This window comes from Bos indicus x Bos taurus, chromosome 4 (assembly GCF_003369695.1).
Source record: "Bos indicus x Bos taurus breed Angus x Brahman F1 hybrid chromosome 4, Bos_hybrid_MaternalHap_v2.0, whole genome shotgun sequence".
In the NCBI taxonomy this organism is placed as follows: Eukaryota; Metazoa; Chordata; class Mammalia; order Artiodactyla; family Bovidae; genus Bos; species Bos indicus x Bos taurus.
The window spans coordinates 5,603,054-5,626,235 of record NC_040079.1 but is presented as its reverse complement, the minus strand read 5'-3'; the positions used below and the strand labels follow the sequence as shown (position 1 = coordinate 5,626,235).

The following is a 23,182-nucleotide window of genomic DNA, read 5'->3' as shown; positions in this document are numbered from 1 at the left end:
ACCTCGTGGACTGGAGCCCGTCAGGCTCCTCTGTTTATGGAATTCACTAGGCAAGAATACTGGAGTGGTTGCCATTTCCTTCTCCAGGGGATCTTCCCGATCCAGGGATGGAACCCGGGTTGGGTTAAATGTCTCCTGCATTGCAGGCAGATTCTTTACATTTGAGCCCTAAGGGACCAAACCTGCTGCCTTAGGTGCCGTCAGATGAGGGGTTCTGGGGGTGCTCACTGTCCCTGGATCACACGGCACGGGGCTGCCCCCAGCAGTATCTCCTCATCGCCCACCACGGGAGGCACAGGCCCTCTCGACCTGGGCCCGTCTGCAGCCCCAGGAGGGCCCACCAGCACGTGACGTGAGCTTGTCCGGGGGGAGAGGAACAGGCCATCAGTGTCTCGAGGGGCTAGCCATCAAGGTGGGGGGAGACCATGTCCACAGCAGATGAATGGGTCAGTGAACGCAGCAGTTATGTACGACGGAATACTACTCAGTCGTAAAAAAATGAAGGACATTCTGATACACGCTATTCCACCAGTCACAAAAGTACAAACAGCGTATGAGGATACTGAGCTCATGCTTGATCATCCGTGTCTGACTCTGCGACCCCGTGGACTGCAGCCCGCCAGGCTCCTCTGTCCAGGCAAGAATACCAGAGTGGGTTGCCATGCCCTCCTCCAGGGGATCTTCCCCACCCAGGGACTGACCCCGCGTCCTGCGTCTCCTGCATCGCAAGCCAATTCTTTACCATTAGCGCCTCTGGGGAAGCCCACATGAGGTTCCGAGAATAGTCAAATTCACGAAGACAGAAAACAGAACGGCGATGAGGCAGGAGACGGGGAGCTGTTGTTTAACTGGGGACAAAGTTTCCGTTTTGCAAGGTGACAAGGTTCTGGTTGGATGGTGGTGATGGTCGCATGTCAGTGTGAAAGTGCTTAATTCCACCGAACCAGATGGTTAAGATGGTGCATTTTATGTTATCTTGACTACAATCAAAGACTGAAGAGAAAGGAGTGGCTGTACCACCGCCTGCCATCGTCTGTGGCTCCCAGGCAGTCAGGGCTCCACTGGAGCAGAGTTGGGGGGTGGTCTCCCTAGCAGTGGCCCAAGCCCAGGCTCCTGAGTGCCCCTGCCTGGCCTCAGCCCGTGCACTGGGGGCTACCGCCTGCACCACCACTCCACGTTTCCAGCTGATCTCTCATTCTCACCCACATCTGTGCTCTACTCCCGCCAGAATCGCGTAGCTAGGACCTCAGCGTCTCCATAAACCTCTCATCCCATGTGAAATCTCACCCTCGGCTGGAACGCTCCCAGCGGTAACGACGCATGCGGCTGAGCGCTGACGGTGTGCAGAGCAGGGAGCCCCGGACGACACCCTGAGTGTCCACAGCCCCCTTCGAGGACAGCCACCCCAGCAGGCTGACGGAGTGCAGCTGACTTGGGCCCCACCCTGTCCACACTGGGCACTCCCCGCCCGGAGAAGCACCCCCTCCACCCCCAGAGCCCTGTCGCCCTTCAGTTAGTTCAGTCGCTCAGTCCTGTCTGACTCTTTGCAACCCCATCGCAGCATGCCAGGCCTCCCTGTCCATCACCAACTCCCGGAGTTCACTCAGACTCACGTCCATCGAGTCGGTGATGCCATCCAGCCATCTCATCCTCTGTGATCCCCTTCTCCTCCTGCCCCCAATCCCTCCCAGCATCAGAGTCTTTTCCAATGAGTCAACTCTTCACATGAGGTGGCCAAAGTACTGGAGTTTCAGCTTTAGCATCAGTCCTTCCAATGAACACCCAAGACTGATCTCCTTTAGGATGGACTGGTTGGATCTCCTTGCAGTCCAAGGGACTCTCAAGAGTCTCCTCCAACACCACAGTTCAAAAGCATCAATTCTTCGGCCTTAGAGACCCACAAAGCTACTTGCGTGCTGTGCAGGCTCGTCGTTACGGAGGCTTTCCCCCGCTCAGAAACGTCTGGAACTGTCCTTTCACTTTCATGATTTAAAAAAATGCAATGGAAAGAAAGATACGTCTTTTCATGGGGGGAAATATTTCTTCGTCTGTGGAGCTGAGTTGTGCGTTCCTGGGGCATGAGAGGAACAAGGAAGTCCCTCGACACCAGGACAAACATCTGAAGATTGTTCCCACCCGCTCCTCCCAAGGTCCCTCTGCCCGTGCCAACATGTCCAGTTCTTTCAACTGTTTCTCATAGGACAGGATTTCGAGTTCTCATACCACCCTACTAATTAAGTCCTTGACCCTGAAAAATATTTACAATCCCATAGAAGAATTGAGATTAAAGATTAAGATACCGAATAAAGCCCAAGAGAAATGGCTTTATAATTATGGATTAACTTCTGTGGTTCAGCCTATAAAGGAGAAGACAGACAAGGTCAGGGCAGGGGCGACGCCAACGTCCCCACCAGCTGGAGAAGCCCAGCAGGGTGGACCTGCCACTCCCCAACCCCCAGCCCTTTCTGCTCTTAGGTGGGCAGTTAAAGAGACCCCAAGAGCTACATTGCTGCACCTCAAAATCTGTCTGGGGGCCTGCAGCTGAACACACAGGCCCTCCCCTACTTCGATTCTCTTTGATTTTTTTTCTATCCCAGGGATGAAGAGGATCTATTTTTAGTGGTGTAAGTGAAGAGTTGCCATAGCGACAGCTGGTGGTTACAAGCCAGGTCCTGCTACAGTTCCCAGTCATAAACCCCCAACGCTGAGCCCCAGGAAGAAAGGGGCCTCAGAGACCACAGCTCCTCCCGATCCACCGGGTCCCGGCCTGCCCTGCAGTCAACAAGCTGGACCTGAGTCTCCGCTGGTGGGGGAGCGGATCAGGGTGCGGGATGCCGGGAACTAGCCTTCAGGGGGCCCCGGGGGGCCTCCTGGGGATGCTACAGCTCAGTTACCAGGTGAGAAGGACACCTGCCTCGGTGTGGAGCTGGGCGATGGGCAGAGGAGGCTGGGTGCACCAGGCGGCACCTACGCGTGCTCTCCTACCGCAGACCTGCTGCGTGTCCACCGGAAAGGCGGGAGGACGTACAAGAAGGGGCACAGCAGCAGCGGGTACTATCAGAGCCGCAGACTGGAGACCAGCGTCCGCCCGCAGGTGGGGGTGGAGGGGGCGTGGTCTACGCAGAGGATGGAGACAAGCTTCCGCCCGCCCGCAGGTGGGGGTGCAGGGGGCGTGGTCTACGCAGAGGACGGAGCAGTGACCCAGCAAGGAAGTGAATGCACTTCAGCCACACTGTGGGCGGGTCCGCACCGTTAGCGTTCAGGTGAAAGAACCCAGACAGAGAAACCTTGTGCGGACCCATCACATAAAGGTCAAAGCCGGACAAGACTCATCTTGGGGGTGGGGCGTGCCCACGGGGACCTGGGAGAAGCTTCTAGGGGGCTGGTGATGTTCTGTCTCTTAGTCCGAACGTCGGTTACACGAGTACGTGCAGACTGTGCAAATTCACCACCTACGATGGACATGATTCTGTAAGCGTCTGCGGTAGCTGGTAAAGAATCCGCCTCCCAGCGCAGGAGATGCAAGAGACCAGGTTCAATCCCTGTGTGGGGAAGATTCCCTGGAGGAAAGCATGGCAACCCACTGCAGTATTCTTGCCTGGAGAATCTCACGGACAGAGGAGCCTGGCAGGCTGCAGTCCACAGGGTTGCAAAGAGTTGGACACGACTGAGCAGGCAGACCCGTAGCAAAGTTTACATGAACAAGGTTTTACAAGTTTGCTGCACTGTTAGTCCAGAATCAGCAAGGCGGTGTGAAAGGCACTCGGTGCTGGAGGGATTTGAGTGTAGGTATCAGGACGGGTGGACTCCCAAGTGCTGCATGCCCACCCCTGGGGCCCCGCTGGGGGTGATCCTGCAGAAGGGAGACCCCCGAAGGATTGCAGAGGGGAGGGTAATCCCCCAGGCTCAGCACACCCCGGGGTGCTCGGTCCACGGGCACCAGACTGAAGGCACGGTGCTTCCCCCACTCTCCACAGCTGCTCAGAGGCCACCCCTAGGCTCGGCCACTTCTATTGTTCCTTTAGATCGGCTCCGGCTGTTCCGTGGGCGGCTGAGTCACCCAGGAATGAGACGCAGGGAGGACAGAGGGGACTCTGGACTCAGTCTCCCCCGGGAGTCACGGCCAGCAGCGGGGGGCAGCCTTGGTGGGTGGAGGAGAAGGGAATGCTATGCTGGCCCTGCAGGGGAGCAGGGAGGGTGTGGTCCCCCCATACAGTCAGCATCGGGAGGCCCCGTGAGGGGCATGATGCCTGGAGGAGGCTGAGATGCCAAGTGCCCATCTCTCCCTGGGCCCCACCTCCTGCCCTAACAGGGTGACTGAACATGAATGTCAAGGCAGCCAAGCAAGGGACACCAACACAGATAGCTCGCGACGGGGACATCCTAGCCCCCCAGGCCAGAGCAGCCACTTCCCATATGGCCTTCCGCTCTCCCCTAGACCCTGCTCAGGTCTGGTTCTCCAGGCGGGCGACCGGGGTCTGCACCCGGCCGGCACTGGGAGACACCCACCTGCAAGAGGCCACAGGGCTGCTCATGGGAGCATGGGGGGTTGCTGCTTCAGGGCTCGACACCCCTGCAGCCCCTGGGGAGCTGCATCCGAGGCTCCGGAGGGCTGTGCACTCTAGGGACAAGCTCCCTTCAATGGAGTCTCAGCTCACAAGCCCCTTCCCTGAGCCCCCCACCCCCTGACACGATGCCCTTGCTCACACTTCCTCCCCCGGGCCCCTGTTCCCAGCTCACCCTCCAGCCTGGCATTCTAGGTTTTTCTAAAGTCTGGCCCCATCTTCTCTTTCCAGATGTTTCCTTGACTAGGCAAGACCCCCCACCCTGGTGTCCACCAACCAGTGTCCAGAGCAGACACCCACTACCACTCACACCCAAGCGCCTGAGTGTGTAGCCCCAGTGCCCGTCCTGGGGGCCCCTCTCCAGGAAAGCGTCCCTCACCTCTGCCTACGTGCAAGCCGCTGAGCCTCCTCTGGCATCTTCACGTCGTTCTCAGAGCAGCCTGACATACGTACAATAAATAACACTTAACAGATGGGTTAACTTGTGGGTGTCTGGCTTATCCACTGATGAGCCCCAGAGACACAGCAGTGCAAGGAAGGCCAAGGCCGGGGTGGCCTGGGGGGTTCACTTAAAAACGTACAGAAATGGTGAATCTCTACATCAGGCTTAACACAGTGCTGTAAGCAATTATACTTCCAAACCAAAATCAAAAGACGCTTTGCTCCTTGCAAGAAAAGTGATGACAAACCTAGACAGCGTATTAAAAAGCAGGGACGTTACTTTGCCAACCAAGGTCCGTGGGGTCGCCAAGAGTCAGACGTGACTGAGCAACTGGTCAACAACAAAAGCAAAGACTCAAGGGCTTCCCTGGTGGCCCAGAGGCCAAGGCTCCACTCTCGCAGCGCAGGGGGCCTGGGTTCAGTCCCTGGTCAGGGAACTAGATCCCACACGCCTCAACTAAGACTCAAGGCTGTCAAATAAATAAATAATAAATAAATACTTAAAAAAAAAACACCAAACCAACAAACAAGCTCATAGAAAAAGAGATCAGAGTGGTGCTTACCAGAGGTGGGGGTGGAAAATCAGGGAGGGGAGTTGGATGAAGATGGTCACAAAGGTATAAACTTTCAGTTATGAGAAAAATATAATTCATTTCAGAAAATTCAAACAGGGGCTCTGTATCAACTTAGAGAGTTGGGATATGGAGGGAGATGGGAGGGAGGTTCAAGAGGGAGGGGATACATGTATACCTATGGCTGACTCATGTTGCGGTTTGACAGAAAACAACAAAATTCTGTACAGCAATTATCCTTCATTTAAAAAATAAATAAAAAATTTTTAAAAAGATAATTAACACTGCTAGATGTTATATATGATAGTCGTTAAGAGAGGAAATCGTAAAAGTTTTTATCACACAGAAACTTTTTTCCCTTTTATTTTGTATCTGTTTGCCATGACAGATGTTCATTAAACTTACTGTGGTAATTTCATGGTGTATGCTGTCCACCCTGAACGTATACAGTGCTGAATGCCACTTGTATTCTGATTTTAACAAGTTTATGGTTGGATTTCCCTAGCGGATAAAAATCTACTTGCGAATGCAAGGGACATGGGTTCGATCCCTGGTCTGGGATGATTCCACATGGTGTGGAGCAACTAAGCCGGTGCACCACAGGTAATGAAGCCGCGTGCTGCAATTGCTGAAGCCTGCGAGCCTGTGCTCGGCAACAAGAGGAGCCACTGCAGTGAGAAGCCCCCACAACCGCAGCGAGAGGTGGCCTCTGCTCAGCACAACTAGAGAAAAGCCCACCAGCAATGAAGATTCAGCACAGCCAAAAATAAATACATAAATGAATATATATATATATTTAAGTCTATAGTTAACTGTAATAATTTTCTTTTAATAAGCCATGTTAGTACAGAGTCCAGACTTCACCGCTACTCTCAAGCTCACCACGGTGGCCCAAAAGCTGGGTGTGAATTTGCCTTTACACCTTCATAGATGTAATAGCTCATCTCTCTCTCTCTGCAGTGGGATCATCTCAAACGAAGTCATATTTTAAAAGATGAAATATGTCCACAGAAAGGGACACAGCAATTTAAAGAAATGGCCCATTTGTATAAAGCACCCACGGGCCTATTTTTTTAGTCTAAGTTTAGAATATCAGAGTTTCCTTACAGAGAGTCTTCTTGCAGCGCAGTGAACACACAGCTCTAGGGGAAACGGAGCTGGACAGAGGTCCACGGGATGACCTTAGACACACGTCCTCTTCCAGGTCTGGGCAGCCCTCACCCGCCTGGGCCTCAGTGTCTTGGGTCTGAAGGAGCCACACCCACACAGATCTCCTGCCTGGTCTTAAGTAGCTACTGAAGGCCTGGTATGGATCAAGTTCCATCTTAAGTTGTGTCAGTTTCGTTAAGTTGGTCCTTATTTAACAGCAAAACCCAAAATAACAGTGGCTTCAGCCAGAAAGAGGTTTATTCTTCTTTCACATAAAACAGATGTCTGAAAGACAGGTGGTCCGTAGCTAGTATGGCAGCTTCACAATGTTAACCCAGCCTCCTATCTTTATTTTCCACTAACCTCATTCCTTGCATCTTCAGCAGTCACCTCATGATCCAAGATGGCTGCGGAGCTCCAACCCTCACATCTACATTCACAGCAGGGGGCTGGTAAAAGGAACCTAAGGGGATTTACTTCTTCTCCCTCTTTTTTTTTTTTTCGCCCTACCTTGCAGCATGTGAAATCTTAGCTCTCTGATCAGGGAATCAAACCTTCGCCCCCTTCAGTGGAAGCTAGGAATCTTAACCATTGGACAGCCAGGGAAGTCCCAGTTCTCCCCCTTTTTAAGAGTCTTTCTAAATGAAAACAACACTTGCCCATATAGCTCACTGAATAACTGTCACCTGCCCTACTGAGCCACATGCATGAGCATGAAATGAGACTGAGGTCCTGCGACTGAGGAAGATAGGGAGCAGGAATGAGGGTGATGATCAGAGAGATCACAAGCAGAGAGAATGAGACAGTCTCTGCGGCCCAGGAGTTTAACGAGAACAGCCCAGCCAGGTTCATCAGGCTCTGGGTTGAGTTTTCTCAAGGCAGGTACTGGAGAGCCCAGGCACGATTGTAGGAGGACATCTCCAGGGCTGTGGACCTAGAGGGGAAGCTGCAGGAAAAGTACAATCGGTGGGGTTCTCTTTCCTTTATCTTCTGAAGATAATCGTGGATCCAGAAGGCCCTTCTCAGCCATGTGACCCAGAGAGGCCTGCCATGAGGGCAGACTCAAGAAGTAGAGGTGTGTTAGGCGTTGCCAGGGCTGCACGGGGGACCCTGCCGCAGAGTCTGTTGCGCCTTGTTCGAGAGAAAACCTGCTTTTCTGGGAGTGGATCTGCTCCCTTCCCTGGCCTGCCGACAAACCAGTCACCACCAGTCAGGTAGATTCTGCAAAGGTGGGCCTGCTTCAGCGACCGCCACACTAAGCTCAGCAGGGATGTCAGAAGCAGGGCGGTCAGCTGGCGGTGACGGCCACCACTTTCCCCGAACGTCTGAGAGTGATGCTGGGCTGAGTGGTACCCGCTGAGGATGGCCTTCCAGGTGTCGGAGACCCCCCGAGACCCCCTGGGCACTGGGAACCCCTTTGGGGTGCTCCAAGTGCCAGGCCATACCCGCCCTGGACCTTTGCACGCGGCTTCTCCCACCTGGATCCCTTCTGCCCCCCTCTTCCCTCCCCTCCCCTCCCTACTGGTGCAATCTAACGCTTTAGAGCCTATTCTTATCCACAGCAGCCTTCCTGAACACCGAAATCCATCCTCCTGACGTCTCAGCTTACTCTTTAATATTTCACTATGCACTTTAATTACTGCGGACACATGTTTGCTCAGCATCTATCCTGTTCCCCACGGTCCCCAGCAGCTACACCCACACCCCAAGGTAGGAGCTTAATAGACTTGTTTGGTGAATTCACCCTTAACATCAGAGAGAGCCACAGACACAGAGCAGGAGGTGGGAGCCCCAAGAGTCTGATGCTCATGTCTGAGGCCCAGGTGGGGGCAGAACCAGGCAGAGAGGACACACAGGAAGGGTTGGGAGGGGGCAGACCCTGGGCGGGGCGCCCAATTGTGAGCGGAGCTCTGCCCCAAGGCGACCCCCACATGGGGCGACTTGCGGGCCTGCCAGAGCTCACAGGTGATGCTGAGTCCCCATCGCACCCTTGTGCCGGCCTGGCCACACCTCCCTGTCACTTTCATCCAGAAACACGACCACGATTAGGGACTCCCAGACTCCACGCGGAAGTGACCACAGAGCATTCCTGGCAGCGTGTGTGTTCAGAACCCACTTGCCATGCGTCCATTGGCCACACTAAGGGTGGGCACGTGGTCATTTGATGGGCCAGCCCTGATGACCAGTGTGGTGGTGGTGGAGGGGGTGAGGAGGAATAGGTGGCACCCGTAAGCTGGTCTGCAGTCACTCATGGGCATTTTCTGAGGCCTGAAGATGGGATGGAGGACCCGGAGGAGACCCACCAGGCACAGACAGCCCTTAACCTGTTCCTCCGGGGCCTGAGCTGCTGGATGTATCAGACTAGGAGCCATGTGATCTGGACTAGGGGACACCAGCCCCTCCTCCCCTCCGAGCTGGAGGCTGGGGTCTCAGGGCAGGCAGGTTGCTCCCCAGTGGAGTCCGAAACACTTTGAAGTTATGGGCAAAGAGAACAAGTGAGAACTATGGGGGTAGCAGCATCCTGCATTGACTAGATTTTCTTATTTTCTGTGTTCATTATGGTCTGGCATCTGGGGTCTGGCTGACTGGGGAGGCCTGCCCCTCCGGGGTTAGCCCGCCCCTCCCTTTCAGGGAGCCTGCCTTTCATATGCAAACAAGCCAATCCACAGTCCTACTGGGAGGCACCCTCCTGCAGCTGGTCCTTATGCTCTAGAAGGCACTACCCCTGCCTGATCGTCCCAGGGGCAGGTCACAGACTACAGACAGCCCCCAGACCCCAGCGCCTGCTGAAATGATTCAGCTAGCCCACCCCAACCCTGCTTGCTCTGCCTGGCCTTGACTCTCCCGCGGAAACCACAATGAAGGCTGCCGTCCACCCTTTCCCCTGGCTTCCTCTACCCCTCCTTCTTCCCCCATGTAGGGAAACCCTGGAGTTTCCCTGCATGGTCCTGCAGGGCATGGGTCGGGGGAGGCTGTGCCCCTTCCTCTTGGGAACTGGGAGTGACCAACAGCCTTTCTGTGGCAACCACTCCTGACCTGTCAGCGTCACGGCACCAGAAGAACAATGAAACCGACACTTAAATATACAACTCCCCATCATCTTGGGACTTCTCTGGTGGTCCAGTGGTTAAGAATCCGCCTGCCAATGCAGGGGATATGGGTTCAATCCCTGATCCGGAAAGATTCCACATGCCAAGGGGCAACTGAGCCCACTTGCCACAGCTACTGAGCCCAACGCCCTGGAGCCTGTGCTCTGCAACAAGAGAGACACCGCAGTGAGAAGCCCGGCACCGCGACCAGAGAGTGGCCCCTGCTCATCGCAGCTAGAGAAAGCCCGTGGGCAGCAACCAAGACCCAGAGCAGCCAAAAATAAACTAGTTAATTAACAAAAAATAAAAATACAGCTCCCCATTGTCTACGCGAGGTGTGTTTCTTTGCTCTGCACTGGCAGACGTGAGAAGGACTCCCCATATCCACACAGACGAAATCTTCTGTCAACAGAAAAGCTGCAAGGGAAAACACACACTTGACTCTGACTAACAGGGCATTTCTCAGAAGCCCTTGCAGAAGCACAGGCGCCCTGGAATGACTTCCCAGGTACGCGCGCAGAGGAAGGAAGACAACCAACCCGAGGCCTGAGGCCTGGGGCTCGGAACTCGGCAGGCAGGGGCCTGTCCTCCTTCTCTCAGCCTCGTTTCCCCACAAAGCCGAGCGTCTCTAGGAGGCAGGGGCTTGGGTTGGGGGCATTTGGAATCTTAAACAAATTCTTTCTTTCTTTTTGTCTGTGCCGGGTCTTCTCTGCTGTTCAGGCTTTTCTCTAGTGGTGGTGAGCGGGGCCTGTTCTTTGATGCTTGGGCTTCTCATTGCGGTGGCTTCTCTTGTTTTCGAGCAGAGGCTCCAGGGCGCTCAGGCTTCAGTAGTGACGGCTCCCGGGCTCCAGAGCATAGGCTCAGTAGCTGCGGCCCACGGGCTTAGCTGCTCTGCCGCACGTGGGATCTTCCCGGATCAGGGATCGAACCGGTACCTCCTGCACTGGCAGGTGGATTCTTCACCACTGAGCCAAACAGCGAAGCCCAGGGATTTGGATTAGGGACATGAAAGCAGCAGGACAGCTGAACGCAGGCGAGGCTGAGCCCTGGCGGTTTTATGGTTCATCTGCTGTGCATCTGTGAAGTCACTAGGATTAGCTGGTGTGTGCTACCTCTCTCGGCAAAGCCTTGTAGTCACCTGAGCCACCGAAACGCCCTCTGAGCCCTCCACGTGTCTGTCTCAGCAGTGCCCTTGCCCTGGAGCCCCAGGTGGGGGCCACATCCCTGCTTCCAGCCTGCGTTTGCTGGAGGACCACACCACACCTCCCCGCACAGCTCTGGGGACACCAATCACCCCAGACTCCACGGCCACACACAAGTCTGAGCTGGGGCCTCCCTGGGAGGGGACACACTCCCTCCTGGGGATTATGTCCTGACCACCGCCACGGTCAGGAGACACCTGTGGAGGCCAGCAGTCCAGGGCCAAGGGCAGCAGCGGCCCCAGAGGCATCCTGGTGCTCGGGTTCTCGAGAGGGCCGGGACCACGTGTGTTTTCCTTCTCGATCATTAAAGACAAACTAAGAATTGAGGAAAACAGTGGAAGCAGTGGCAGATTTTATTTTCTTGGGCTCCAAAATCACTACAGACAGTGACTGCAGCCTTGAAATTAAAAGATGCTTGCTCCTTGAAAGGAAAGCTATGACAAACCTAGACAGCATATTAAAAAGCAAAGACATCACTTTGCCAACAAAGGTCCATATAGTCAAAGCTATGGTTTTTCCAGTGGTCATGTATGGATGTGAGAGTTGAACCATAAAGAAAGCTGAGCGCTGAAGAATTGATGCTTTTGAACTGTGGTGCTGGAGAAGACTGTTGAGAGTCCCTTGGACTGCAAGGAGATCCAACCAGTCAATCCTAAAGGAAATCAGTCCTGAATATTCACTGGAAGGACTGATGCTGAAGCTGAAACTCCAATACTTTGACCACCTGATGTGAAGGGCTAACTCATTGGAAAAGACCCTGATGCTGAGAAAGATTGAAGGCAGGAAGAGAAGGGGATGACAGAGGATGAGATTGTTGGACAGTATCACTGATTCAATAGGGATGAGTTTGAGCAAACTCCAGGAGATACTGAAGGACAGGGAAGCCTGGTGTGCTGCAGTCCTTGGGGTTGCAAAGAATCAGGCACGACTCAGCAACTGAAGAACCACAACAAATGAGTTGAGGACAGAAATCACTGTCTCTTTAAATGTCCCAGGTTCTCAATCTGCTCTGGATGCTGGAAGCCCCAGATGCTGCTCTCTTGGGTGCAGAGCCCCCTGGGCCCTTAGACTTACCCTGGACCAGGTCCCAGCGGGAGGGTCTGGGGGACAGAGCAGCAGGTGTCGTCTGACCCCAGCCAGGCTTTCCAGCCCCAAGGTGTCTCCATCACCGAGTGGGGTCACTTTGTGAGGTCCACCCCCTCCCACCTTACTTCTTTCTCCCTTATTCCTCTACTCACTCCACCAGGCTCTGCGATCAGGTCCCACTGTCTTCACACACACCCTCAGTCCTGGAATCACAGACTCGCCATGTCTGGTGTCAAGACTCTCTGCCCAGAAGCAGCACTCCTCAGAACCACGCCTCCTCCAGGCAGCCAGCGAGCCCTCACTTCACTGTCTCCATCGTCACTCGGGCCTTGTTTCTAGAATGTTCCTAGTCTGCCCCCTTGGGGGCTGGGAAAGGAAGGGGCACTGAGAGTGAAGGCTGGTTGCTGCTGTCTCCTCCATCCTCACCTCCAGCCCTGGGAGGGGCAGAGCTGGGAAGCAGGCGTGCAGTGAGAACACGCACAGCCCCGCCCACTGGCCGGTGATCCAGGGCGGCCGCTGGGGCAGATGAAGGTGGAAGTGCTTAACTAGGATTTCCCCGGGGAGCCCCTCGCCTGGGCCCCTGCTTCCACCGATCATCCTTGGATGCTGGGCCAGGGCCGCCACGCAGCGTGGTGACGGCCACACGGAGGAAAACTGGGCAAAGGAAGATGAGCCCTCCCAGCTGGGTTTGGGGTGGGGAGGATGGGCGGGAGGCGGTAAGCCAGCCTCCTCTGACTGACCCCAAATCCCAAACGCCTCCCCCAGACGTTATGGAGTCTGAATCCCCGACCACCCCCACCCCCCTTGCAGACAGGCTGCAGGCTCCCTGGGTCTCCTGTGTGGACGCAGGTTCGGCAGAGAGGCTGGGACCCAGGGCCAGCCGCTCCGGGTGGGCACTGCACCTGCGGAGGGCTAGGGACATAGGCTCATAACCCCCGCTCTGCCCTTACCGTTCCCTGGCCTTGGGCAAGGCCCCAGCCCCAGAGCCCAGCAGTGCTGGCTCAAGCCCCCCAGGGGCTTCATCTCACGCCCCCTCGCCCCTCACCTGCCTCTGTCCCCGCTCCTGCTGGGCCCCCGCCTAAGGGCTTTGCCCTGCTTCCTGCCATCCAGTCAATCTGGCCCCTCGGTGCCCCTGGATCCAAGGCTTACCCTCCCCCAGGGCCTGGGCCCACCATCTGTCTGGAAGGACCTGCCTCAGGGTCCACACGGCGCCTCCTTCTGCCCCCTCCGACCCCCCGTCCTGCCCTTTCCCCCACAGCGCTCCCCACGGCCCAGCATCGCAAAGGAAAACTCGCTCGGCTGTCGAACAAGCCAGACACAAGGGAGGAACACCGTGTCATTCCGCTCGTGAGGCACCCGGAGCGGTCACTGGAGAGAGGCAGGGAGGGGAAGTTGGGGGAGCGCCAGCCCTAGGGAGGCAGACAGAGTGGCCAGCTGTTAAAAGGGACAGAGGTTTGGTTGGAGACGCTGGGAAGTTCTGGACATGCAGGTGGCGATGGTCTGCTCAACAGTGTGAATGAGCTTAAGTCCAGTGAAGAGTACGGGTAATAATGGGTAAGGTGGTAAGTCTTACGTTTCATCTGTTTTGCTGGGCTGGTTGGGTTGCTAAGTTGTGTCCGACCCTTTGTGACCCTGGGGACTGTAGCCTGACAGGTTCCTCTGTCCTCCACTATCTCCCGGAGTTAGGCTCAAACTCATGTCCATTGAGTCGGTGATGCTACCTAACCATCTCATCCCCTATTTTACCACAGTTTAAAGAACCACCTCAGTGGCTTGCCCTGGGAGGGCGCACTGGTGTCTGCACCCCCGTTGGCACCGAGCAGCTCAGACACTGGCAGAAAGTGAAGCAAAAGTGGAAGTGTTCATTGCTAGTCGTGCCCAACTCTTTGCGACCCCGTGGACTGTAGCCCACCTGGCTCCTCTGTCCACAGGACTGGCAGAGCTCTTCTCACCACTGAGCCTGAAAATGGACACCGTTCCTCCATTTTCCCTCCTTCTCTGGAGGCTGGAAATGTTCCATCATGAAACTAAATACATATATTCGAATGAGTGACCGAATGAATACTGGGCTCTCTCAAGTCCACCCTAGTCTGGACACCGGAAGCTGGGTGGGCAGGCAGGCACCCAGAGCAGCACGGAGATAACAAGGGACTGGGCAGGGAGCAGAGGGTCCCGGGGTGGGGGGATACCGGGGGCGGAGTCAGAACAACAGCCATGCCCGCTGCTGAGGCGACGATGACCCACGGTCCCCGCAGAGGCACAGCCCGCTGCGGGCTCCACTGGCATTAACAGGGGATGAGCGACTGGGACAGGCAGCGTTGGGGTGATGCGTGAACCCGGGCAGGAGGAACTTTGGAGTTTTGTTCCAGAAGTGGTTGGACCTTCATCACGAGGAGGGCTAACAGGAGGAGGTGGCTCAGTGGAAAACAAGACTTGTCGGGGGCTCTGGTCTCCAGTGTCCCCTGGACCCCAGCCGCGTGGGGACAGAGCCTCCTGACGCACCCAGGGGCTTCCTGGCTCTAGTGCTGGCCCTCAGAAGGGGCCTCTTAAGGCTCCGGGTAGCTTTTGTTGACTCACTCCCCTCTCACTACAGAGGGTACAAAAGTTGCTACAGTCAGTTTTCTGAACTGATAAGCAAAATCCTTTCCTAATCTGCCTTTCACATTTTTATTACTATTGCTACATGCTATTTGTCCACATCCTCTGGATCTCTGTTGACCAAAGAGGCCGAAAGTGAAGGCTTAAGTCCAAACCATTGCTGTGTTTGCCTACAGAGTGTGACACCTGCAGCGGGAGGTGCCTACTGAGCTTTGGTAGTGGGGTGGGAGGCTGGGCGGGCCCTAAGCTCTGGGCCAAAAGGAGCGCGCTTCTCGTGAATCAGAACCTTCTGGGGCATTTTGTTACCAGGCTTGAAGTGTTTAAAACTCCAGCCGGAGCCACAGGCTTCCAAACAAACATGCCGGCCAGGGGCAAACATACGTGGATTAAGTAACTGTTGATCTGCCGGGGCTTCATTTCCCTCTTGTGGTTGTTCTGGCTGCTCAAGAGCCTAGGAGGGGACTTCCCTGGCAGTCCAGTGGTTAAGAAATCTGCCTTCTAATGCAGGGGATATGGGTTTGATCCCCCGGTCAGAGAACTAAGATCCCATATGTTGCGGGACAACTAAGCCCATGCATGCACAGCAACCCATGCGCCTCAACAAAGACCCCGCACAGCTAAAATCAGAAGAAGAAAAAGAGGCTACAGGGGTGGCTCTGTGTGTGCAATTGTGTGTAACAAAGAAGATGCATGTGCGTGAGGAGCGACCCCACCTTGAAATGGAACAGAGGCTATGTGAGTGGTGGTTCCTAGAAAAGACTGACGGCGCCACAGAAGCGGCCAAAGAACACACAGAATCGTGCTGACCACCTATGTTCACTTGATGTGGGAAGATGGAGGGTGGGTGAAAGGCAGACATCCTCACAACCCTCACGGAAGCTTTCTTAAAAGAAGAAAGAAGACTTCTCTGAAATTCTTAAGCTCCAGGGTTTCATCAGTGGCTCAGCAGGTAAAGAATCTGAGACACAGGAAATGTGAGTTGGAGATATGGGTTCAATCCCTGGGTCCGGAAAATCCCCTGGGGGAGGAAATGACAACCCACTCCAGGATTCTTGCCTGGAGAATTCCACGGACAGACACAGTCCATGGGGTCGGCTGCAGTTGGACACCACTGGGCACCCACATAAGGATAACTGTAGGGAGGAAAGGGATCGGCTGGAAGGGAATTAAAAGAAAGCAAAGTCCAGAAATAGTGCTGCTGGAGAGCTAGGAGTAGCTGCGGAGGGACCCCACGTCAATCTGCCCCATAACCAGCACGTCTCTACTGAGAACCTGGGCTGCTTCAAGGCGTCAGGGTTGGAAGATGGATGGAAAGCTTCCTTGGGGACGTGGTCCTTGTCCCTAAGAAGCCCGGAGGTCACTGGATAGGCAGTTGGGATGGTTTCAGATAGGAGTGGTTCAGTCTGGTCTTGGGAGGGGGTAGGTGGCAACTGGGAGGGAGCTGGGAGGATGCTTGGTCCACACACTCTTTTTTTTTTTCTTTTTCATCTGATGTATCCACACCACACATGACTGAGGGGCCAGCACCTGCTGCCTGCCCCTGCTCGACGGCTCTCACACTGGGACTCTGACAAAAGGAAAACTAGATACATGGGCTATATCCCAAATCCCAGAAGAAAGTTCTGGAAGACACTCTGATTTTCCTGACCCTGAGATCAGAGCTGGCATTTGCATGTGAGCACTTGTAAAGCCTGGTCAGCATGCAAATATTAGTTTTGATTTCGGAAGCAGAACAGACAGGATGACAGATTTAAAACACAAGGGAGAAACCACTGTCTGGCAAATAACAGGCTTTTTTTTTTTTTTTGCTAATGGGCCCACCCATGCCATTAGCAAAACCAGACTTTTAGTGAAATAACAGGTTTAGACTTAGCTCTATAGTAAATGAATGTTTATCACTTGATTATTTAAAAGAAGAGTCTTCTTTTAAAACCACGTCTAATTAAGCCTGAAGCTGAAGCTCCAGTACTTTGGCAACCAAATTTGAAGAGCCGACTCATTGGAAAGACACTGATGCTGGGATAGATTGAAGGCAGGAGAAGGGGGTGACAGAGGATGAGATGGTTGGATGGCATCACCGACTAGATGGACATGAGTTTGAGTAAGCTACGGGAGTTGGTGACGGACAAGGAGGCCTGGCGTGCTACATGGGGTCGAAAAGAGTCGGACACGACTGAGCGACTGAACAACAACAATTAAGTCCAGGGTGTCTGTCATCCCCCACCTCCTCCCCTGCCATGTCAGGCTAGGCACTGTTCTCCTCCAGCAATTCACCTTTGCACACGGTGTAGTCAGACACTGCTAATCCCTTCACAAGACTGAAAACTCCCTGAATTTCAGAGCTGCGGTCGCCTTTGCTCATCCTCCTGGGGGTTATCAGTGGCACACAAGGTCCATTAGAAGCTTCCGGAAGTAACTGGCTAAACTGGGTGTAGCAAGCGATGTCGGCACGTTTTCTGTTTACCTTTTTCTTTTCTTACTACAGGCACGGCCTTGGAGATACTGCAGGTTCAGTTTCCAACCCATTGCAATAAAGTGAATATCGGAATGGTGAAGGGAGCCACACGGATTTCGCAGTTTCCAAGTGCATGTATGAGTAATGATCATACAATAATGTAGTAAATATAAACATATTTATATATAAATATAAATACTTATTCCCACTGCTAAAATATAATGCTAGTCATCATCTGACAACACAGGGGAGCCACAAAGCTTCACTTCGTAAAAAAAAAAAGAAAGAAAGAAAAATGCAATGAAATGAGGCATGCCTATATTCTAGGCTTCCCAGTTGGCTCAGTCGGTAAAAAATCTGCCTGCAATGCAGGAGGTGCAGACAGACCCGACTTCGATCCCTGGTTTGGGAAGATCCCCTGGAGGAGGGCATGGCAGCCCACTGCAGCATTCTTGCCTGGAGAAGCCCATGGACAGAGGAGCCTGGTGGGCTACAGTCCATGGGGTCACAAAGAGTCGGACACAGCTGAAGAGACTGAACACGCACGCATGCCTATATTCCAGTCTCCACGTACTGCCAAGGTGCTTTGCCAAAGTAATTTCCTTACTACACAAAACGATTATTTTTGGCCACTTTCCATGTCGCCTTCTACCCAAGGAACACAATTTAGTGCACCTGTCAGCTTCCCCATCTTTGCTACCACTGGGCTGTGTGAGGGGGCTGCTATTCTGTCTTAGGGGAGAGTGTTCAGGAATACCCATGTTCTGCAAGCAGCAGCCTTCAGGGCAGGCAAACTCCCAATTCTCAGGAAGTCCACCACCTACTTTTGAGCGGGCAGGCCTTAGCCAGGCCCCTGGGAAGCCCTGGCTGCTTTGAAATCCACCTGCCCGACTCCAGCCAGACAGGGTGCCTCCCTCAAACCCGCAGGTCACTGGAAATACCGAAATGTAGATGGTTCACCCCACAAGCACACTGGTCCCGACCCCCTGTACCCGGAGAGGCTACGAGAAGGTCCCAGAAGCCAGGGAGATCACACAGCGAGCTTCTCCCCCGACCCCACCCCCAGCCCCGGGGACAAAAATCAAGGCAGGTGTTAACCCTTCCCTCCCACGTTAACCCTTGACCACCCGATGTCAGCCGTGGGGCCAAGGGGATGAGAGAAGGGCATCCTCTGTGATCTCCGGCGCTGGTTTTCTCTACACACGCACATCTCATACTTCACAGCCGTCAACATCAGTCCCGGTCCACTCTTACTCGTCCCCAGGCTTCGCTTTCGCCGAAATGAACGCCAGTCCCACTGATCACTCAACCTCATCAGGGCCAGTCAGAGAAAATGGCCTGGGGGAAAGCACTGCTGGGCCGTCCGGGACAGCGGGCGGCAGGACTGTCTGTGAGGACACACGTCCCCACCTGTCCCCTCTGCCTGACAGCCGTATCTGCACACAGCTGTCACCTGGGAGGCTGCACGCGTGCGCGCGCACACACACACACACACACACACTCACACACACTGGCCCTGGAACCAGCAGAGGGCTGGGCAAAGGGAAGGGTCCTACCACAAAGGCCATGGGGCTCCGACTGCCGCCTCCCGGTGCTCCGGCTTGGGTCCTTGCGCTTTCTGTTGCCCCTGAGGCTGCCAAACCGCTTCATGGGGAGCTGGGGGCGCCACGGGAGCCGGGCCAGGCGTGCATGCCAGGACTCGCGGGGGCAGCGTCAGCCCCGGGTGGCCGGGGGCCAGGAGGGGCGCCGCATGGGCTGGCAGGCGTGGGGCCAGAGAGCTCAGAGATGCCGCCCGCGCGTGCCGGCCACAGCCTGGGGTCCCCCAGCCAAAGCTGGAGGGGTCGCCTGAGGGGCCAGCAGCTGCTGGACAGGCCAGGTGGTCCTCACCTCTGCACCCAGCCGCCGGGGCCGAGGCAAAGCCGGAGCAGCCGCTGCCCTTAAGTAGGCAAGAAGCTGCCCCGGAAGCCCAGGCAGGTCTGTTTATATAGTTAAGGTCAGCCACACACTCAGGCGCTCGGGGCTTTTTCCTCCTGAAAATGAAAAAAAAAAAAAGGGAGGGAAGAAGACGAGCTAGGCGATGGGAGGAGGGCAACGCCGGCCGGTCATGTGTGGGTCTGCAGAGGTCCCTTTAAAAAGACTGTAAAAGGAAACCACCCGGTCCAGACAATTCCTGGCACCGGTTGGCCAGAGCGCATTCCCATCCTGACATGACATCACACAACTATTTTGATTCATGTGTTCCAGGGCTCCTTGGGGTCAGCAGGCTCCGGCTGCTTCTCACTGAAGAAGCTGCAGGTCCCCGGGGCTGGAAGTCGCTGAATCTGAGCTCGCGGCTCCCTGAGATGAAAGAAGCAGTGACTGCCTTTGAGGAGGGGACACGGGGTCCCCAGGGACTCACCAGGAGGGTCTTGAGCTCATGTCAGCTTGAACCAGGGGCTTGCTAAGAACTGCAGAATGGCAGAACCCGAGGGGACTTTAGAGATGTGATCCAACCCCCTCCCATGACTGATGGGGAAACTGAGGCTCCAAAAGGGATTTGCTCCAAGTCCTGTAACTATTGGTTAGAATTCCAACTTCCTTGACCCCTAAGCCAAATCCCTGATCTAATAAAAACAAAAAACTTCTAGCGTACATATGTTTTGCAACTAAAAATAAAACTTTTAAAAAGACGGGAAAAAGTTCAATTCCTTTTGCTGACACCTTCCCTAGACTAAAGGGACCTGCCACTAATTAACTTTGTGACCTTGAAAAAGTCACTCCTCGTCTCTGGTCCCAGTTTCCTCCTCAAACCAAGGTGAGATCTGCTCATGCTAGGAATTCATCTCCTTCCAGAAGTCTGAACATCTAATGGCTCTCTGCCCTGCCTTTTCTTTCTGCTGAGACGGACGGAGATCCAGTGATCAAATCTTTGAGCAGGACGCACTGAAGGGACAGAGGAAATAGGTCTTGCCCTCAAGCTATGTGAAAACGACTCAGAGAGACAAAGAAAAATTATAATACTAATTGCATAATACAGCGAAATGTGCTCAATGGCCAGTGGCCAGAATGAACAGTGTCATCAGCACAAAAGGATAGATGGAGAGGAGCAATCACCTGACCCTGCTTTGAAAGCAGAGCTTGAGTTGGCCTTGAGGGCTGGCGGGTCTGCAGAAGAGAGGAGAGGCCAGGCCCCCATTGCACCTGTGGAGGAACCTACAGGTCACAGAGCAAGTCGCAAAACCCACCTCCACTTGGGTTCTCCAGTGCATTCGTGGATTGTTATCTGTGTTAAATACGGTAGCCCAAACTTAAGCTCTGAAAAAGTCTAAGAAGGTAGGTTTCGGAGTTTCATATTTAGATTTTCTCTTTTTAAAAGAGGAAATCTAACTTTTCCCTGGTAGCTTAGCTGGTAAAGAATCCGCCTGCATACAGTGGGAGACCTGGGTTCGATCCCCGGGTTGGGAAGATCCCCTGGAGAAGGGAAAGGCTACCCACTCCAGTATTCTGGCCTGGAGAATTCCATGGACTGTACAGTCCATGGGGTTTCAAAGAGTCAGACATGACTGAGCGACTTTGTTTTTAAAAGTATCAATTCAGGGACTTCCCTGGTGTCCAGTGGCTGAGACTCTGCACTCCCTATGCAGGGGACCCAGGTTCTATCCCTGGTCAGGGAACTGGACTCCATATGCCTCAACTAAAGATCCCATGTATTATTGTAAGTAAGACCCAGTCAAGCCAAACAAATAAATAAATATTTTGAAAAATTAAAAAATCAATCAGCATTAAAAAAAATGGAAATGTTCTTCTGGTTTAAAAATGAAACAAGGCAGAGCTTCCTTAGAAAAGATTGCTAAACAAGAATGCTGGTAAGAAAGAGCCATATTTGATTAAAATAAATATGAAAGGCTTTGTCTAAAGCAATGCAAGATTCTTTTACTATATGAGAGACTATGTAGAAGATGAAAACACTTCAGGGTTTAGCGACTGAAAGGGAAGAATGAGTTTAAATTCGTGTGGGAAATGGGGACATCCAGTGGTTCTGTTCATAGTTTATACAGCCGTTCACGCACCAAGTAGTCATTAAACCTCTACCAAACAAGCAGGACAGATATTGATGGAGGGGATTAGTGCTACGAAAAATTCAAAGACATTCCCGTCCTCTAAGAATTATATTTTAATTAGTAAGATAATAAATACTGTTTGGGGAGTGCCTACCATATGTCAGTTGGAGTGGTGAATATGAATTTATTTCATCATTCCCAGAAACCTATGGGGCAAGGGTTACTAACACCATTTTACTTAAAGTTGAATAACTCTTACTGTGCCGTCTGCAGAGACAGGGATGGACCCAGAGACTCTCATACAGAGTGAAGTCAGAAAAACACATATTGTATATTAACACATACATGTGGAATCTAGAAAAATGGTAGAGATGAACTTATTTGCAAAGCAGAAATAGAGACACAGATATAGAGAACAAATGTATGGGTACCAAGGGGGCAAGGGGGCGTGGAATGGATTGGGAGATTGTGATTGCCATATATATACTATCGATACTACAGAAAGCTGAGCACTGAAGAAATGATGCTTTTGAACCGTGTTGTTGGAGAAGACTCTTGAGAGTCCCTTGGACAGCAAGGAGATCCCACCAGTCCATCCTAAAGGAAATCAGTCCTGAATATTCATTGGGAGGACTGATGCTGAAGCTCCAGTACTTTGGCCACCTGATGCAAAGAACTGACTCATTGGAAAAGACCCTGATGCTGGGAAAGACTGAAGACAGGAGGAGAAGGGGCGGCAGAGGATGAGATGGTTGGATGGCATCACTGACTCAATGGACATGAGTTTGAGCAAACTCCGGAAGTTGGTGAAGGACAGAGGAGCCTGGCGTGCTGCGATCCACGGGGTCTCAGAGTTGGACACGACTGAGCGACTGAACAACAACAACATATAATAGATGACTAATGAGAAACTATTGTAGGCACCGGGAACTCTACTCAGTGCTCTGTGGTGACCTAAATGGGAAGGAAATCCGAAAAAGAGAAGACACATGTGTACGTAGAGCTGATTCGCTTTGCTGTGCAGCAGAAACTAACAACATTGCAAAGCAACTATGCTCAATAAAGAAAATAAAGCTGAGCAAGTCTCTGCAGGGCCAGAGCCCACTGCTGCTGCCCAGCTCTGGGCTCCATCCCCTCTGGATTCGTCCAGTAGGAACGTTTGACACCTTCGGAGAGGAGAGTCAGGACGTGCAGCACAGGCAGGGTGCAGGAAAGAATCCCTGGGTCCTTCGTGGTCACGGTTCTGTTACTGAGATGGCTACAGAATATTCTGAAAAGACACAGAAGAACTGGCCTGATCGAGCAAAAAGTCATTTGAGGCCCAGAACAGTTCTCTGTCCCACAGGATGGACCCTGGGGAGCTCTGGATGGACGGAGCTGGGGAGCGGGTTAAATGCAGCTCTAAGACGAGCCTGGGAGATGAGAAAGGATTGGGAAGCCTGGCGTGCTGCAGTCCATGGGGTCGCACGGAGTCAGACACAACTGAGCGACTGAACAACAATAACAAAACAAATGATGCCAGACACGACGACCTTGACTACAGATACAAGGCCCCGGCGAGACCTGGACTTCACTGACATGTACCTTTGATCTCACTCAAAATGCTCTTCCCGGGGTCAGCTTCACCCAAGAGCAGAGAAGGCTGTGGCGACACTGGACTTCCAGGGGTGGAGACGCAGGGCGTGCGGGAAATGCTGGGGTGGGGTTGGGGCAGGGAGGACTGAACTGTAGGGTCTGCCACTTGCTGTGGTGCAGACCTCCCGCCTTGGTCCATTTCAGGGCACCGATGGGCACGGATGGGCTTGCAGAATTCCCAGACATTTTACAATCGGCTCTCTTACCACTGTGTCTCCCTGTTCGATTCGTATTTGCCTGAAATTCCTTAACTTGGGACAACACTTTTGCACAACTGAGATGAGTGCAGATACAGGAGATGAGGCGACACTCAGGTTGCAGGTTGAGTGACGAGGACACTTCCTTCAGGA

At 53.5% G+C, this 23,182-nt stretch overlaps 1 protein-coding gene across 6 annotated transcripts in view; it reads right to left on the bottom strand.

Annotated features, from left to right (window-relative positions):
- PRKAG2 (protein kinase AMP-activated non-catalytic subunit gamma 2) overlaps positions 1 to 23,182 on the bottom strand; it is a 299,615-nt gene that overhangs the window by 153,632 nt on the left and 122,801 nt on the right. The window contains exon 1 of one of the 6 annotated variants that reach the window (XM_027538545.1): positions 18,714 to 19,268. The exons of 4 other annotated variants lie outside the window; for them this stretch is intronic. In XM_027538545.1, coding sequence (XP_027394346.1) covers positions 18,714 to 18,807 — 94 coding nt within the window. In that variant the 5' untranslated portion in view covers positions 18,808 to 19,268. Of the gene's footprint in view, positions 1 to 18,713; positions 19,269 to 23,182 lie in introns of those variants that run through there. One more of the 6 variants, XM_027538544.1, reaches the window with a different exon arrangement.